This window comes from Carya illinoinensis, chromosome 6, assembly GCF_018687715.1.
Source record: "Carya illinoinensis cultivar Pawnee chromosome 6, C.illinoinensisPawnee_v1, whole genome shotgun sequence".
NCBI lineage: Eukaryota > Viridiplantae > Streptophyta > Magnoliopsida > Fagales > Juglandaceae > Carya > Carya illinoinensis.
In genome coordinates, this window is record NC_056757.1 from 26819767 (window position 1) to 26836783 (window position 17017).

General features: G+C 35.4%; 1 protein-coding gene and 1 long non-coding RNA gene across 4 annotated transcripts; one reads left to right on the forward strand and one right to left on the reverse strand.

Annotated features, from left to right (window-relative positions):
- Positions 1–3222: 3222 nt before the first annotated feature.
- Positions 3223–4808, reverse strand: LOC122314315. The gene is made up of 2 exons (XR_006243680.1): positions 3681–4808; positions 3223–3478 (listed from the first exon to the last, which is right to left on the reverse strand). It is a non-coding gene; the product is annotated as an uncharacterized LOC122314315 (long non-coding RNA).
- Positions 4809–7819: 3011 nt separating this feature from the next.
- On the forward strand, positions 7820–16570 carry LOC122313410 (alpha-amylase 3, chloroplastic-like). 3 transcript variants are annotated; one of them, XM_043128387.1, is made up of 14 exons: positions 7820–7961; positions 8186–8467; positions 8977–9107; positions 9238–9292; positions 9375–9494; positions 9586–9706; positions 10448–10800; positions 11279–11937; positions 12402–12591; positions 13582–13688; positions 14308–14557; positions 14943–15065; positions 15431–15598; positions 15974–16570. In XM_043128387.1, the coding sequence occupies exons 2-14, from the start codon at positions 8198–8200 to the stop codon at positions 16130–16132; spliced, it is 2706 nt and encodes a 901-aa protein (XP_042984321.1). In that variant the 5' UTR covers positions 7820–7961; positions 8186–8197; the 3' UTR covers positions 16133–16570. The 3 variants fall into 3 exon arrangements, with proteins under 3 accessions (XP_042984321.1, XP_042984320.1, XP_042984322.1); XM_043128386.1 differs by having other exon boundaries at positions 7922–8082; XM_043128388.1 differs by lacking the exon at positions 7820–7961 and having other exon boundaries at positions 8327–8467; positions 8911–9107.
- Positions 16571–17017: the final 447 nt, after the last annotated feature.

The following is a 17017-nucleotide window of genomic DNA, read 5'->3' on the forward strand; positions in this document are numbered from 1 at the left end:
TACTTACATTATTTTGGATTAATTAGAGTACCTACATGCTTTCATAGTGATGATCTGTAATATTATTTATGCTAGGTATCATTTTGATGCAGTTTCAGATTCCATTTGTCTTTACTAATCTGAACTTGTGTGTAGTGTTTTTTGAATCACAAATAGCATCTACGCCATCATCATCCTCTGTAATTGATGATTTTGTGTTGAAAATAACAAGTTGTTGGTGTGGTTTGAAAGCACCACTAAAGACATCGCATACTACGAAAAATCATGTGTGATACCCTGTTTTTACGCGTGTTTTTATTGAAGAAGTGTTTTAATTTAATTAAAATATTGGTTCTTTTATTTTAAATTATCGAATTTTAATTGGATTTATTTATTTGTGAAATTTATTTTGTAGAGCTTTCTTGATATTAATTATTGTTTTGAGTTTAAATTGATGTTTAATTTATTTTAGTTTGTTTTTGGATTTAAAATTTTGTTGTTAGTTTTTACTAATTATTTATTTTATTTTAGCTAGATTATGTGTTTAAATTATTTTATTCAAGTTATAGCTTTTAAAATTGTTTTCGTTGGATCAGTTTTTGGACCCCAGAGGTGAGGATTGGACCTCATTTCTTTTCCTTCTTTTTTCTTTTTTCCTTTTTCTTTTCCTCCTCTATTTCTTTCCTTTTTCTTTTTCTTCTTCTTCCCCTGCACTCCTCTCTTCCCCCGCAACCAGCCCTCCTTCCCCTTCGGTCGTCGCCGTGCGGTGCACCACCCCCACTGTTCGACTCCCCTCCGGCCGGTGATCACATCCCTCAATTTTCAAACCACCTAGAGCCTCCGTGGGCTCCTCCAAGCCGCACGATTTTTCTCCCATTTCACTGCCGTCGTTTCACTTCCGGCTACCACCTCTTCACTATTTCATCACCGACCTCTTATGTTCCTAAACCACCTATTTCCGGCTCTGATCAGTCGCCAGAGCAACCCCCACGACCTCACTTTCCATTTTGGAATTTTTAGCCTTCTATTGCCCTTTTTGCCGCCACCCATGACCAACCCTCACTTACACTAGTTTCATAAATACCTTTATACTACTCCATATCAATTCCAAACCTTGGTTCATCCACATTCAAAAGTGGGTATTTTACAATCCATGGCCACAGTGCTTTTGCACTGTTATGTCGCTTTTCTTCTGCCTTTTGCAGCTTGTTGATCCTCCAAAAATTATTTTATAGCGCTGTAAGTATTTTGTAAATTTTCTTTTAGATTAAAATATATTTTTTCTTTAACAATAAATTGTGACTGATTGGTTATTCTTGACTGAGTCCGATGAGTCGGGGGTCGGATGGATTTGATGATAGAGTTAATTATGTTTGGTTGATGTTGAGATTTATTGGATATTTTGTGTATTGATGTTTGCATTGTATAGTGCATGCATGTTCATGTTTGAAAAGGAAAACTGGGTTTTCGTGTAATTGCATGCATACACATGTGTTGGAACTTGAAAAACTAGGCTTTCAAGTAAGAAATGATTTTTGGTATTTGTGAATGATTAGATTGACTGGTTTGAGTCAGAGGCACATGTAGGGATGGTGATAAGCAGGGACGGTGGTAGAGTCCCATCTGTGATTCCCGCCTACAGTACACGCGTATGGATGGTGTTGAACAGGGATGGTGGTAGAGTTCCACCTACGATTCCCGCCTACAGTGCTCTGATGGTTTGGTTAATAGGTCATTTTCTGGGAAAATAACCAAATTGAATTTTCGGACCATAATCTGGGATAATGGCGAGTAATGTTTTAAAAGAAATGTTTTCGGCCAAAAATGGGATTCTGGAGTGCGTGGAAAATGTGAATTTTTGGGATATATGCATATGGCATCATGTTCATTCAATTGGTTATTGCATAAATGTATTTTTAGTTTGAGATTTGTTTGGATTATCATTTACCTACGGTACCGTAGACTTTGTTGCAGATAAGGAGGAGGAGGCTGAGCCTGAAGAGACGGCTCTGCCAGAGTATTGACTTTGGAGTAGTTTTATTTTCAAAAATTATTTTACTTGCTTTTTATGGTATGTAATTTTGATTTGAAATAATGTTAAACTTGTAATATTTTATTACGCTTGATTCAAGCAAGTTTGTATTTAAACAAAATTCTGATACGTAGTTGAAGACTTTAATTATCCACTGCGTGGTTTCTACATACACGTGTTGCATGTACACATACTTGGTACTTTGCGATGGGATGTGTGACCTGTATTGTAATCATCTCGATGTCTGGATTTCCACGTGTCCATATGTGGGAGTTGGGGGCGTCGCATCCTGGAATGAAATTTTTCGCCTATCCAAACTATAAAACGGTAAAACAACTTATATGTTCATTAGCATATTGAGTTTCATTAAGCATTCATGTTTTATCATTTTAATTAAATGTTATTATTATGTGTAGGGAGAAGTGAGGAAATGTGACTTCTTCGTTTGGGTAGATATACTTCATTTACTAGAAGAGAACATTCATACAAGAGAGAGTAAAGTTTGGAAGATGTGTGATGACGTATTGGTGAGCGAGAATGAAGTTCGTAAAAATGACGATAAAGTGCAAGAGCGAGAGACGACTCTTTGTAGGGAAAAACATAAATTATTGTGTTTGTATTTGGTTGTCATTTTTGTAATTATTTTGGCTTGGTTTGGATAAATTGTAAATAAATAGCAAACTAACTTTTTGCTATCAATAGCCAAAGCAAGAAGATGGGTGTAGGGATTATTTTCCTTTTTACGGTGCAAAAACTTTTGGACCTTACTTGTGTACTGTAAAATACATTGTATATATTTATCTTCTATTCGGGTTTGAACTTGAAACAACCAAACAATTTCTTTATAGAATCTACTTAAAGGAATGTAATATTGCAAAATAGGTAAGTAGAATGTAAACAATTTAATATGTACAACAGGAAAAAAAATAGTGCAAATTTGTAATATTGTATATATTTAATGTGTTCACATAGAATGATCAGTAGGGAAAAAAACCATTTAATATGTACAATTCCTCACAATCAAATGGTCCTATTGTAGAATGATAAAGATGACGCTCATGCTCCAAAACCCAACGTGAATATACTTCCCAAAAGTGAGGGTATTTTTGTATCTTGATAAGCTATGCACCACAGCTGTGTTTATCATTCTTGAATTCACCAACATCATCATGTCATTTTTTAGGGAACAATAAAGCTAGTGAGACAAAACATTACATAAAGAAATGGAAACTCTCAAGTAGTTGCGTTTACATTATCTTGGGATTGACAACATTCCTCTCAGTTGAGCAAAATAAAAATAAACGAACCTTGCAAATGGGGCCTTCCCCTCTAGCTTTAAAAGCAAGCCAACCAAAAATAAATCTCAAAAATAAATCCTAGGACACAATAATACATTATTACCAGCAATACCTTTAGCTTCAAAAAGGCTCTGCAAAGGGATGCCAAAAGAAGAAGCCTTTATATTTGCTGCAACAGTAACAAATTCCACAGCTAAGTGATCATCTTTATCAAAAGTTAGGTTTCTAATCTCCTGCTTACCCCCACAGAAGAATACAAAATCAGAAATAAATCAAGTATTTGACTACGTCATCAAACAATTACAAAATACAATATTATGAAAATTGAGTGTCATAGTATTTATAAAAGCTGCACTCTTTCTAGCACTTACATTAAGTTGTTCAGAAAGGAACTTCATGTATTCATCTTTGGTCATCACTTATTGAAAAGACACAGTTAATCTCATTTCCTGGTGGAGTTGATTGTGTAAGAATACTGTTTTGCATTCCAAAACTAACCCCATCATCAAATTGGTCCTGTTGAAATCCCAGGGTGTCACCCAATTGTGGCTCATCTACCAAGATTTTCCTGTAAGTTTAAGTTTCAAAACAAAAATAGGCATATATTAGAATCGTCATATTAAGTATTAACATTGCAAATTTCGACAATTATTAAAGGTTTCTTCCTCTTTGTTGCCATCTTTTCCACGGGAGAACCTTCCTCTTATTTGGGGGTCTCTATTTCCCTCGGATCACGTTGGGGCTTAATATCTTCTTACCCTTCTCCAAGACTACATTTAGTTTTCCCTTCATTTGTTCAAAAGTCAACTTTGGTGGAGTTGAACTTTCACATTTTGCGTCAAACTCATTAACAATACACAGGAATGTATTGACTTTTTTATTATCTAAGGATATTTTGGTTGCTAATTGCGAACGTCTTTTAACCACAAGCTCATAATTCCTTGCGTCAAATCTAGCTTGCTGGTCATCGTAACTACTTCTGAGTAATGTGTATATCATCTTTAAGTCATTTCTCCAACGATCCAAGATGTAACGATCTGGCAACACATTAATTTTTTTCAACTGACAAACTCTAAGTGCATGCCTACATAGAATCCTTTGACTGTATTCATATACCAGCTCTATCATTGAGCTCAAGGATCCTTTGACTGTATTTATCTAGACACTTGTGAAATTGCAAAAGTCTTGTCTTCTTAGGGCTAACAGTTATGTGGTTGTACATATTTTCAACAGTGGTTACTAACCATTTGTCATTCTTGTTCAATGTTGCATTTACTTTCGCCTTATAATCTATTTTAGTTGTTGGCCTTGGCTTCGAGATATTACTACCCTTTAGGGGTGTAACCGGTCCGGTTTGGTCCGATTTTAGACAAAATTTAGGACCGAACAGGTATGCACCGGTTTTGTATTTTTCAAAACCGATTATGCACCGATTACCCTCCTAAACCGATACTCCGGTTTTATCGGTTTCCAGTCCGGTTCGATCCGATTTTACCGATTTTAATGTACTATATTATATAATATATATAGTATAATATATTATAGTATATAATACTATAGTGATAATATATTGTAATATATTATAATATATATTATAATTGTATTATAGACTATAATGATATATTACAAAATATAATATAATGATATATTATAGTATATTATAATATCTAGTGATATAGTATTAGTATAATTATTAATATGCATTATATAATAGTAGTATAACTATTAATACAATAAACAAAATGATATAAGATTTTAAAATTTAATATTATATTAGTTAGTAATTTATTATATAATACAAAACTAATTTATATATATTTATATATTATATATAAATATTATATACAATATAAAAAATTAAAATATATATATAAACCGGTCCAATTCGGTCCGATCCGGTTTTAGAAAAAGAAAAATTAGAATTGGACCGATTTTGATCGGTTTTAAGAAAAATAAAACCGGTACCGGACTGAATTAAACTCGGGACTGGACCGATCCCACCGGTTTGATCCGGTCCGGTCCGATTTACCCGTTTATCTATTTTTTTTTACACCCCTACTACCCGTAGGTACTTCCCGTCACGGGAACAACTAATGGTCACATATACGGGCCTCCCATCATCATCTCTCCTAGTCCTGAATGTCCTTACACTAAAATCCTCTTGCTTAGCATATTGCTTATAGTAGGTCATGAGCTCTTTCACACTATCAAATTTCATACCAGATCTTGGTACTTCAACTTGTACCTCATCATCAAGGTAAGAGTGGTACCCTCTAAATTTTCATTTATATCGAAGAGCATTTCTAAGAATGGAAACATATGGATAGATTAGCATCAAAACAAAGTTAGCATAAAATTTAGGCAAACAAAACTGCAATATCATCGATGTCATGAGAACTATCATCAGTCATCTTGAATGGACTTCTAAGATTTTGTTCAAATTCTTCACTAGTTGGCAAAGTCAACGCCAAGGGCGCTTCTAGCCTCAAGTCCTCCAGATTACGTGGTGGAGGGTAGGGCATATAAGATGGCATATACTCAATTAGGCACGTAGTTAGGCAAAATGGAATTATTCTAAAGAAATTAACATGTTAATGTCTGGATATTTAAAAATTCAAATAAAAATACCTGAAATGAATCATCAAATGGCTAAAATCTTTCGAATTACTCGGTGGAGGGTATGCCATATTTACATAAAAAAGATGCTTCAATTATGCAATTAGTTAGATTCATATTGATGTAACTCAAATCTAAAAAGGGGTTGTTCTCATTTCATAAAGTAAAAGAGTTTCTATAGTCATTTGTGTATCTTAAATTATTTTAGCATTTCACAAACACCATTGAATAAAAGTTGCTTTAAAGCAATCCCGAATCATCAACATTACTGCTACCACCGAACCTAAATCACTAGTTTGAGTCTTGATGCTTTCACAATTAAGGAAGTGTTTCTTTAGTAATGTTGTGATTTTTTTTAAACTAAAAAAAAATAAATGAAAAAATTTAGAAAGGACACTATGCACTGCAGATACTACTAACAATTGACCCCAATCTTCTAGGATATTACACAATAGATGTTCTAACTCCCTTCAGAACTCCATGTCTTATGTTTCTCCTCATGAAATCTACTCAACAATGAAGTGGTTACCTGCTAAAATCAAACCCCATAATGGTCGAGAATTTAGGTTGGCAACACAGGCGATATAGAGTATTACTTTTTCCTAAGGCATACTGTAATTCATCACCTGATCATGTTTTTTGTATTATATGAATGATTTGTTTTCTTCATGCACTCCTTGCGACTTGTATCTTATTTTTAACTTACTCTGGGAAAAAAAGAAGAAGATATTTTTTGAACTGGGTACTTTCTTATATTGTACTAATAACTTATAACTTCTTGCAAATTATTTATGCGTTGCTTCATACAGAATCTATGGCTAATAGAACTACTGTGCTTGAAGTCATTACCTCTGCTTCCTTAGTACAGAGCTGAAATCATGGCTTTTCAACATAGAACTCGTGATAAAAAATAAAAAAAAAGTTTTTCAACAGGTTTATCAAGATTCAAGTATATTGGTTAGGCTGGAAATTACAAAGACAAAGCTTTTAAGTGTAGGAACATTGAACTGCCATATGCATGTATCAAGAAAACACGAAATATTACCATTTGTACCATAATAACATCTAGTTTTTGGGTAAAGGGAACACAGTAATCTGTTTATTTGCTTCTTAAACAATAAGCAGCTTCTCAATGTTTCTCTACTACAGCATATCGATTTATATTAAGAAGAGTCATGAGCAGTATTGTCCTTTAAGCTCCCAGTGTTTCACTGAGAAATGTGAATGGAAATTTTACTTCCCACATGCAGAACATTAACGAGAACTCATACAGCAACCAGAGCCCAACGAACAAAAATAAAAACAAAACCCTATCAGAAATCTTACCATTAAGCTTGTTTTAGCTATTCCTCAGAGATCCTACCAGTAAGCATATTTTACATAGTCTCAAAGGGAGAGAAATAACATTCAAATGAAAACAAGAAACATACTCGGCCATTTTTTTCCATGCGCTAAGCCACAATATCATTCTCACAAAACTCTAAATTCATCTTTATAGAAGAACAACGTTTTGATTTTTTATTTTTTTTTCGAAAAATAAAAGAGATAGGAGCAGCGACACAGTGACTGCAATGAGTGTGCTGCTAAAGTGGCTGTCCTGTAGTACTGAGTCGATCTTAATTTTAGATTCTCTGTTAATAATTTATTTAAATCAAATCAGATCGGATTGACTCGGGAAAGAAGAATGGCACGTGCATCTAACTGTCCAGGACAGTAGGATCCAACTCATCCGGATAATGAGTTATTCACCAGTCTATTTCAAACACATTAAATTAAAATTAAAATAAATATTGTAAAAGATATTATTTTTTAAAAAATTATAAAGAAATTGTAAAAGGATAGTTATCATTATTCATTATACTTCGTATTTGGCTGTCAAAAGTTTTCTCCAATTCATGCAAAAAACCGCAGCAGTTCTGCAAAGCCCTATTTTCCTAGGGGCTATGGATGTTGACCCTTTAGATTCACACAAACTCGCAAAGACGGCTTGATTGCCCGCGATAGGTCCAAATGCAAGTTGAAAGAAAGAAAAAAGAGTAAAAGTGCCAAACTTTCTTGTTTTTTTCGGATGGGAAAGGCGTGTAAACTTGTAAAAGCAAGGAAAGGCACTTTTCGTGCTACGTACATATGTGGACAGAAAATAATCGTTGGGATAGCGTAATTTTTTGGAATTTGAGATATCTGGCGAAGAAAATTTTGGATTAAGCAATTCCCTTCTTTAGATTTGTAACTCCTGGTTCTCTTCTCGCTCTTTTTTCAGTGAAATCCAATCATGTCGACCGTGAGCATAGAGCCTCTGCTCCACCACTATGTTCGTGGTGGCGTTAAGTACGGTCCCAAATCCAAGACTTTCAAGCCCTGCTATTTTAATTGCTCTCCGAATCGTAAGCTGCTCTTCCATGCCCCGAGCTTCTGCAACTTCAGGCCTTCCAGCTTTCACGCTCTCAGAGCTAGCTCTTCTACCGATACAGCTCTCGTGGAGACCTTGGAATCCGCCGACGTCTTCTTTAAGGAGACTTTCCCTCTGAACCGAGTCGAAACGGTGCATATTTTTCTGTTTATATCCTAGTATTTCCGTTACTTTGTTTTTTGCGTGAGAATGTGGTTTCTTTGTTTGGTTCACTTGAGAGTGTTGGAAAGGAAATGTACTTGTTTGGTTGCCGATAAAGTGAAAGAAAGTTGAGGGTGTAAATATTATTTGTTTTTTGTTTTCTAAGAAAATGAGAAAAATTTGAGTAGTTTCATCGGAAATAGTCGTACAAATGCTTAATTAAGGCTTATCCACAAGGGAAGATTTTCGCCCATCTTTTTTGTATTTCATTTGTTTCTCAGCTATCAAAAATAAAGTTTATTGTCGATTGGAAGCAATGTAACTATTTCTGGCTAGTAGATTCCACTTTCCAGTGCCTCACTTTTTCCCGGGAAAAAAGAAGTGCATAAAACCCAAAATTGTGTTCTTAAAATAAAAATGCTCTATTTTTTCAGCAGCTTGGCAGAATTGAAGGGTTTTAATCTGATTAAAAAGGTTCCTGTGATTGAATTGGATGGTAGGTGGAGGGAAAAATCTTCATCAGGCTACATCGCGGGCAGAATAATGAGAATATGCAGCTCGCTGTAGGTTGTAATCTTCCCGGGAAATGGATTCTTCACTGGGGAGTTTCTTATTTGGACGATGTTGGCAGGTACCCACTGTATTAATGTTAGATTATTTGATTCGGTATTTATATGGGTTTAGAAGAATCTTACCTGGAATACAAGTTTGTATAATAGTCGTATGTTATCAAACAAGACCTGTCTATTAAACTCTTACAGTGAATGGGATCAACCTCCTGCTGAAATGATACCACAGGGTTCAATTCCCATCAAGGTATGTATTGATTTCTTAGGGTTGTGTACAGAACCACTTTTGCATTGCCAATAAGAGTGTGAGAAAACAAAAACTTTTTCAGGACTATGCTATAGAGACACCTTTAAAGAAAGCATTATCACCGGATGGAGATGCTTTTTATGAAGTGATGATTGATCTTATCCCGAACAGTGCAATCGCTGCTATAAATTTTGTTTTAAAGGTATTGCTTTTCAACAGTTAGCAGTTGACACTGCCAGTTCATTGTGTGGAGATATTTTTGGGTAATCTATTGGGAGGTTTTGGTGGTGCAGGATGATGAAACTGGTGCTTGGTATCAGCACAGAGGAAGAGATTTCAAGGTGCCTCTAGTAGACTACCTTCAAGATGATGGCAATATGGTAGGAGCAAAGAGGAGCCTCAGTATGTGGCCAGGTTGTAGGAGCTATTATATAATACTATGGTTCATTTGGTTTCCATGTTTAATTTGTGTATCAGTTCATTGCTTGAACTATCTTCAGCCTTAATTACTCTGTCATCTTTTCGGAACAATTTAAAACCCAAGAAAACATATGAGTTTGAGTCGACAACATCTATTAAACCATGAAGTTGTGTCAAATAGAGGTGATTTCTCGATAAAACCCACTTGCTGAAAGGGGTGACAGATTCAACAGCAACAAATCAGCATTCCTCATTTGTAACTTCCTTCTGATCTTCGATGCAGTTGTTGTCGAAGTGAGTATTAGCTGGTGTTAATAGCATGTATTCTCTTCTGTCCCTCCTTCACCTTTTTTTTAGTTGAGCTTCTGCAGACTTGATTTTTCTTTTTAATGTTAAACTGTTGAAGATTGATTCCTCTTTTGTTACATAACACTTATTTTTTAGTACATTCTGTGCTTGAATTGTTAAATTGCCAATTATTATGATGACTAGAGCTGATGAGAAATTGTGAATTTAATCATTTACTTAATTCTTTAACACGAATAAACTCGGAAATTCTAGCCATATGGCCATGTTGAAGCTTTGTTGCAGACTCCATTTGTGCCTACTATAATGGGTTGGCAAGAGTGGTATCATGGATGGATGATTTTTATCTTTGCTCGCTTTCCTTATCCTTTCCTTCCATTCCACGTTCAATGATGATCTGACAGTTTCTTGGCTCTTCTTGAAACCCAGGGGCTTTTGGGCCGCTATCAAACTTGGTCCTTGGGGCAGAAGTCTCACACACTAATGATTCAGACGGCACCAATGAATTCAGAGAGCCTAAACAAGAAAGTAGGAGCCTAGAAGGTTTCTATGAGCAGCCTATTGCAAAACATGTAGCTCTTGAGAACTCAGTCACTGTTTCTGTTAGAAAGTGCACAGAGACAGCTAAAAGTCTTCTGTATGTGGAAACCGATCTACCTGGAGATGTTGTCATTCACTGGGGAGTTTACAGAGATGATGCTAAAAGCTGGGAAATCCCATCCGGCCCACATCCACCAGAAACAATATTTTTTAGGGACAAGGCTTTGCGGACACGATTGCAGGTATAGCATTGAAGTTATTGGGGTTTTATAGAGCTTGAGTGAGAGATTGTGCTTTCTCAATTGTGAGACTGCCTATTTATTTGTCCTTCCATATCTAGTCATACACCTGTAAGTATGCATTATCTCCCATATCTAGTCATACAGATACCTTTTTTAAAAGGAGAAAAAGTATGCATTTGACTAGAATTTAGGAGGATTTTTTTTTTTTTCAATTTTTATTAAGTGCCAACATATGTATGATACATGTGTACTTGCAAGTTGATCGTTATGACAGCAACTCATATAGGGTTTGATGCAAATGTGTTGTGATGCGGTGGAAAGTTGTTAGGTTTACTTATGTTCTTCTCTATGCTATTCTTCTATGGAAACTTTAAATTGGGATGGCTCAATTCCTCTACTTTAGATTTTGATCTTAAGCTGTTAAGAATGTTGTCTTGGTTATGTTACTTGTTAAATTACATGGGTAATAAATTTGCAGCCAAAAGAGGGAGGAGATGGATGTTGGGGCTCATTTACTCTAGAACAAGGACTTGAAGGTTTTGTTTTTGTGCTCAAGCTAGATGAGGGCACTTGGTTGAAATGTATGGGAAATGACTTCTACATTCCTCTCCCAAGTTCTAGTAGCTTGCTTACTAAATCCAGACAGGATCTATCTGAAAGTGCACAGATACCTGACAATAATGCAGAACCAAATGAAAAAGCATCCCTTAGTGCATATACTGATGAAATAATAAATGACATAAGGAACCTGGTAAGCAACATTTCTACTGAGAAGAGTCGAAAGACCAAAACTAAAGAAGCACAAGAAAGTATTCTTCAGGAAATTGAAAAGCTTGCTGCTGAGGCCTATAGTATCTTCAGGAGCTCAATTCCAACTTTCTCAGAGGAAGCTGTTGTTAAATCTGTGGAACCTAAACCTTCAGCCAAAATATGCTCAGGGACAGGCACAGGGTTTGAAATAATGTGCCAAGGGTTTAACTGGGAATCTCATAAATCTGGAAGATGGTACATGGAGCTGAAAGAAAGAGCTTCAAAATTATCTTCACTTGGTTTCACTGTGATATGGTTACCACCGCCTACAGAATCTATATCACCCGAAGGATACATGCCAAAAGATTTATACAATTTAAATTCCAGGTACTACGAGATAAGGATATAGATAAAACGATAAATGATCTCCTATGGAATCTGTTTTGTTATCGTATGCAAAGAATTCTAGCTTGCGTTGAACTTTTTCACTAATTATAACTTGAAACCATTCAAAGAGAGGGGTTAGAAAAAAAAAAAAAAAAAAAACCACAGACTATGGTAGTGTTCAGGGACATCTGCTTCCTTGCTGTATGGTCATATAGGATTACAGTTACCATAACTGGTTGGACTTGCAAATTTTGTTGAAGTGTCAGTTACTAAATAACAGTTAGTCATCATTGGTTACTTATTAGAAAAACAGTTAATCATTGTTGGGCAGGTCAGATGTGTCACTTTTAAAAATCTATAATATTTTTCTATGTTCTTTTTCCAATATGAAGATAGGAGGTGCTGTTCTGAATAATGGAGAAGTCTTGTGAGTAATATTTGTTTCGGTTGTGGTTACAAGTCAGATATGGAAATATTGATGAGCTGAAAGAAGTGGTGAAGACATTCCATGATGTTGGTATTAAAGTTCTTGGAGATGTTGTCTTGAATCATCGCTGTGCACACTATAAGAATCAGAATGGTGTTTGGAACATCTTTGGTGGCCGTTTAAATTGGGATGAGCGTGCAGTGGTTGCAGATGATCCGCATTTTCAGGTACTGTTTATTTCCTGATCAACTTTTTCTTACACCTTTCTCTGAAATTCTCTATTGTAACACTTCAAGAAAAAGCTGCATTCTTAAGGGTTCCTTAAGAATGAAACTTGTACAATTTAAATTCCAGGTACTACGAGATAAGGATATAGATAAAGAGATAAATGATCTTTGTTACAACCTCCTATGGAATCTGTTTTGTTATCATATGTTTGATACCTTCATTTCTTTCGTATTTCTTTTTATTATTTGTTATGATTTGTTATGTTTGTTATATTATTCAATGCCCTATAAAATGCAGTGCACCATGGAAAACTAATTGATGAATACCCTGTAGCCAAAGGGGATAACATTTTTGTGGGGGTTGTCTTTGATCAAAAGAAGTAGATGACAATTTTTCTTAACTAGACTTTCTTTGATCACATCTCTTACTACACGGCAGGCAGTTTTAGTGGTGGTAGTTGCGGTACTACTCACATTAGAATTTCATAGAATGAAAGAAATAAGTTTATTAACTTGACTCTTTGGGCTAGCATTCATGTCTGCTTATATAATAGAAATGAAAGTGTAAACCTAGGAAGCTTTGTATCTGTTCTCTAACCTTCGGTATATATGTGACCGCAATGGCACTTCTAGTGGAATCAGTAGATCTGTTTTCTGTCTAACATTCAAAAAATGAAAAAAAAAAAAAAAAAAAAAAATCTTGTTTCTGATTAATTCTTCCTGAAACAGAACGTTAGAAGCGTGTTTGAGAGGCTTGGTCTCTGCTGTTTATATGATTTTAGAACTTTAGACCCAAGGAACAATGAAAACTATGAATGCAGAAGAATCAAGTGACCTTGATGCTTTCAGGATTGCCAACCTATTTCTGTATTAGAAATGCACAATTTATTCTATAAGACTACGTTCCTATAATATACAATTTTTCTTTATTGGGCAGAATGCTAAGTATTTGTTCTCAGATATATAAAATACCTTAATTTTGTCATACAGGGTAGAGGCAACAAAAGTAGTGGAGATAATTTCCATGCTGCTCCAAATATTGATCATTCCCAAGATTTTGTGAGGAGGGATCTCATAGAATGGTTATGTTGGCTGAGGTGAGCAGTCTGGACTGTTTTCTTGAATTTCTGAAGAACTTTTTCCTAGAAAACATTTATTTTTTGTATCAAAAGAGTCAAGAAATACATTTGAGACGAAGACATCCAAAATCCTGGGGTAGATCCACAAGTGAAAACTCGAAGCTGGAATTATTCCACAATGAAAACCAGAGTTGAGTCCTGATCATAGCAGCTCCAGGGGCATCTCAAATCATTTCTTAAGGTTGCATTTGGGCCAATGCCCTGGTTTTGTTGCATAGTGTGAGAGCATCATGTTTTATTTAGAAATAATGAATGCATGAGAGACTTGGTTGTTTCTGGAGTTCAGAGGTGGTTCATTGGAGGATGGCCTTGCCCATAAATGTCCCTTGAAGTTGATCAAAATTTTTTATTGAATTTAATTGGATGGATAATGCATAATCTTCTTAACCTTAAAGTGAACTGGATGTAGCTGTCAAAAACTGTCTTGAATGCGTGTATTTAATTCCGAATGTAATAGAAGCTTCACTTCTCATCCTGTTGATGTGCATATCTGCTCCATTTGTAAAGTATGTTTATGTAAATAAGATCACATTACGGGTTTTGTCATATAGATTTACTTTGAAAATGGGATCTGCAGGAAGGAAATTGGGTACGATGGATGGAGGCTTGATTTTGTGAGGGGATTTTGGGGTGGTTATGTCAAAGACTACCTGGAGGCAAGTGAACCTTTCTTTGCTGTTGGCGAGTATTGGGATTCCCTCAGTTATACATATGGTGAAATGGATCACAATCAAGATCCACATAGACAGAGAATTATTGACTGGATCAATGCAACTAATGGAACTGCTGGGGCCTTTGATGTCACCACCAAAGGGATTCTTCATTCAGTAAGCATTCATCTGGAGAATTATTTGACGTGGTGTTTGGGTTATTAGAAGATGTTGTGTTAAATCCTTTGTTTTATGAGGCTTTAAAATTGAAGGTCAATTTTGTTTTCAATAATTCATCTTGAAGCTGTATAGCTTGCAGTACTACTCCAATTCTTCATTGTTATTTTTATGGAAGCTGTATCACTTATGATTCTGGAATGTGCTAAGTTTACCTAATCAAAGGAAATTGCCAGAACCTGATGGCATGCATTCAACCTTCACCTAATATTAGAACATAGCTGGGATCTGTAACCAGGACTCCATTTTTATGTACTTCTACTAGTAATGAACTTTCTTAAGAGGTGGACAGTATATAATTACATGGTATATATATTTTATGTAGGCCCTGGAAAGATGTGAATATTGGCGATTATCTGATCAAAAGGGAAAACCTCCTGGGGTTCTTGGGTGGTGGCCATCGCGTGCTGTTACCTTTATAGAGAATCATGACACTGGTTCTACTCAGGTTCAGACTTCTTTCATTTTGAACCATCCATTTTATCCACCAGTTTTGTCTTCTGATAAATGATTTTCATTGAAATATGGAAAATAATACAGCTTAACTAACAGTCAAGTACTTATAAAAAAAAATGGTACTCTTTATTTTCAGCTAGGGCTCGAATGATATTATGTGAATTCTACAAAAAAAAAGTCCTTGGCTCTTAGTCTGTGTGTAAATCTGTGGTTGCATTATTGAATTACCACAAATATTGTACCATCTTTCACTTTTCTCCCACTGATATTAGGAAAGAATAACACCATCTCGACTTAGAGTAGTAAGTGATATTGTATTCACATAAGTGAACTTTTTACATTATTTTCTTCCTGCAGGGTCACTGGAGATTCCCAGGTGGAAAGGAGATGCAAGGATATTCTTACATCCTGACTCATCCAGGAACACCCACGGTGTTCTATGACCACATTTTCTCTCACCACGAATCTGAAATTGCAGCTCTGATATCTCTCAGAAACCGGAATAAAATCCACTGTCGCAGTACTGTAAGTATCAATTATAGGCTTCGATATTGGGCATCATGTGCATAGAGAACCTCCTAAGAAATTTTTTTCTAATTTTCTTGTTATGCATTAATATATTGACAAATAATGCAGTCAAATCAGATTAATCTTTGGTCTCTAGTATAAATGTCTGTGTCATTTCTGTCATTGTCATTCTTGGCTGAGAAAATCTTACTTTTTGGAGCTAAAACATTCAATTCAATTCCATTTTTGTTCCCTCTTTCCGTTTCTTCCTCGTCACCAAATGGACTGTTAATTTTTATTTCTAAATGGGTTATAGCTAAAGCCAAGTATGTTGGTAGAATTGACAGAAAGGTTTCAAAATATTGACTTCATCTGTGTAATTCCATAATCTAGGTTCAAATCACCAAGGCGGAAAGGGATGTGTATGCAGCCATCATTGATGAAAATGTTGCAGTGAAGATAGGACCAGGTCATTATGAACCCCCAAGTGAGCCCCAGAGATGGTCTTTAGCTGTTGAGGGAAAAGATTACAAGGTCTGGGAAACATCTTGATATAGTCACAATGATATGAAATATATCTATAGGTATATAAAGTCAGTTACTAGAAGGTTTCCACAAGAAGTTCTCGTCATGTTTTTAGCAAAACTGCTGTGAGAAATAATCTACTTGTTCGTGATCATGGTGGTCTGGTTGCAAACCTCCATTGAAGTTGCTTGTACCACATACTTCTCTGCTTGATGGGCGCCGACAGGGGAGTTGGACTAGTACTATTATGGCAAGTTAGCTAGCGTGTAAGCAGAAGCATCGTATTAGGTGTTGGATACAGATGTACCATTAAGCCTATAATTGGACTGTAATACCTCGTGCAAACATTATTTCAATAAACATGTCTGAGAATATCATTATACTATTTACTGTAGAATCGTAGATTTCTGTAAACAAACATTGATTGTAAGCGACCAAATTTTTATTATTCTCTTTTGTACAAAACACTTGTATGTGCAATTTCTTTCTTCTTTTAATCAAGAGGAAGATACCCAATTTTATTACAAACCCCACTTATATGTAACATAGCCGAATTAAGTGTTTGGATGGAAAGAAAATAAATGAAAGTGAGAAAATGAAAGGATTGATCAGCCTGACGGTGAGAATACCTCCAAGGATCAAGAATCAAGGATCAAGTTAAAGTGATCGGGAAAGTCTTATTCAGTCAGTCTATCTAACAAAATGTAGTACACAACTCTCTACTGTAGTTTTTAGCTGTAATTTTATATTCTATTAACCAGATTATATAAAAATCGTTCCAAGCGGCTTCCCTTTACAGGAAATGGGTTGAACCTAAATTTTTTGCTCCAGATTTCTCTTTTTTTTTTTTTTTTTTTTTTTTTTTAAATTTATCGTGTTGTATCTATTGGCTTTGAAAAAATTGTAGGGGGT

Coding starts and splice junctions, on each gene's coding strand:
- LOC122313410 (XM_043128387.1), top strand. CDS start 8,198: ATGTCGACCGTGAGCATAGAGCCTCTGCTCCACCACTATGTTCGTGGT. Junction 12,592..13,581: donor CAGATGATCCGCATTTTCAG/GTACTGTTTATT, acceptor TTTGTCATACAG/GGTAGAGGCAACAAAAGTAG. Junction 15,066..15,430: donor ATGACACTGGTTCTACTCAG/GTTCAGACTTCT, acceptor TTCTTCCTGCAG/GGTCACTGGAGATTCCCAGG.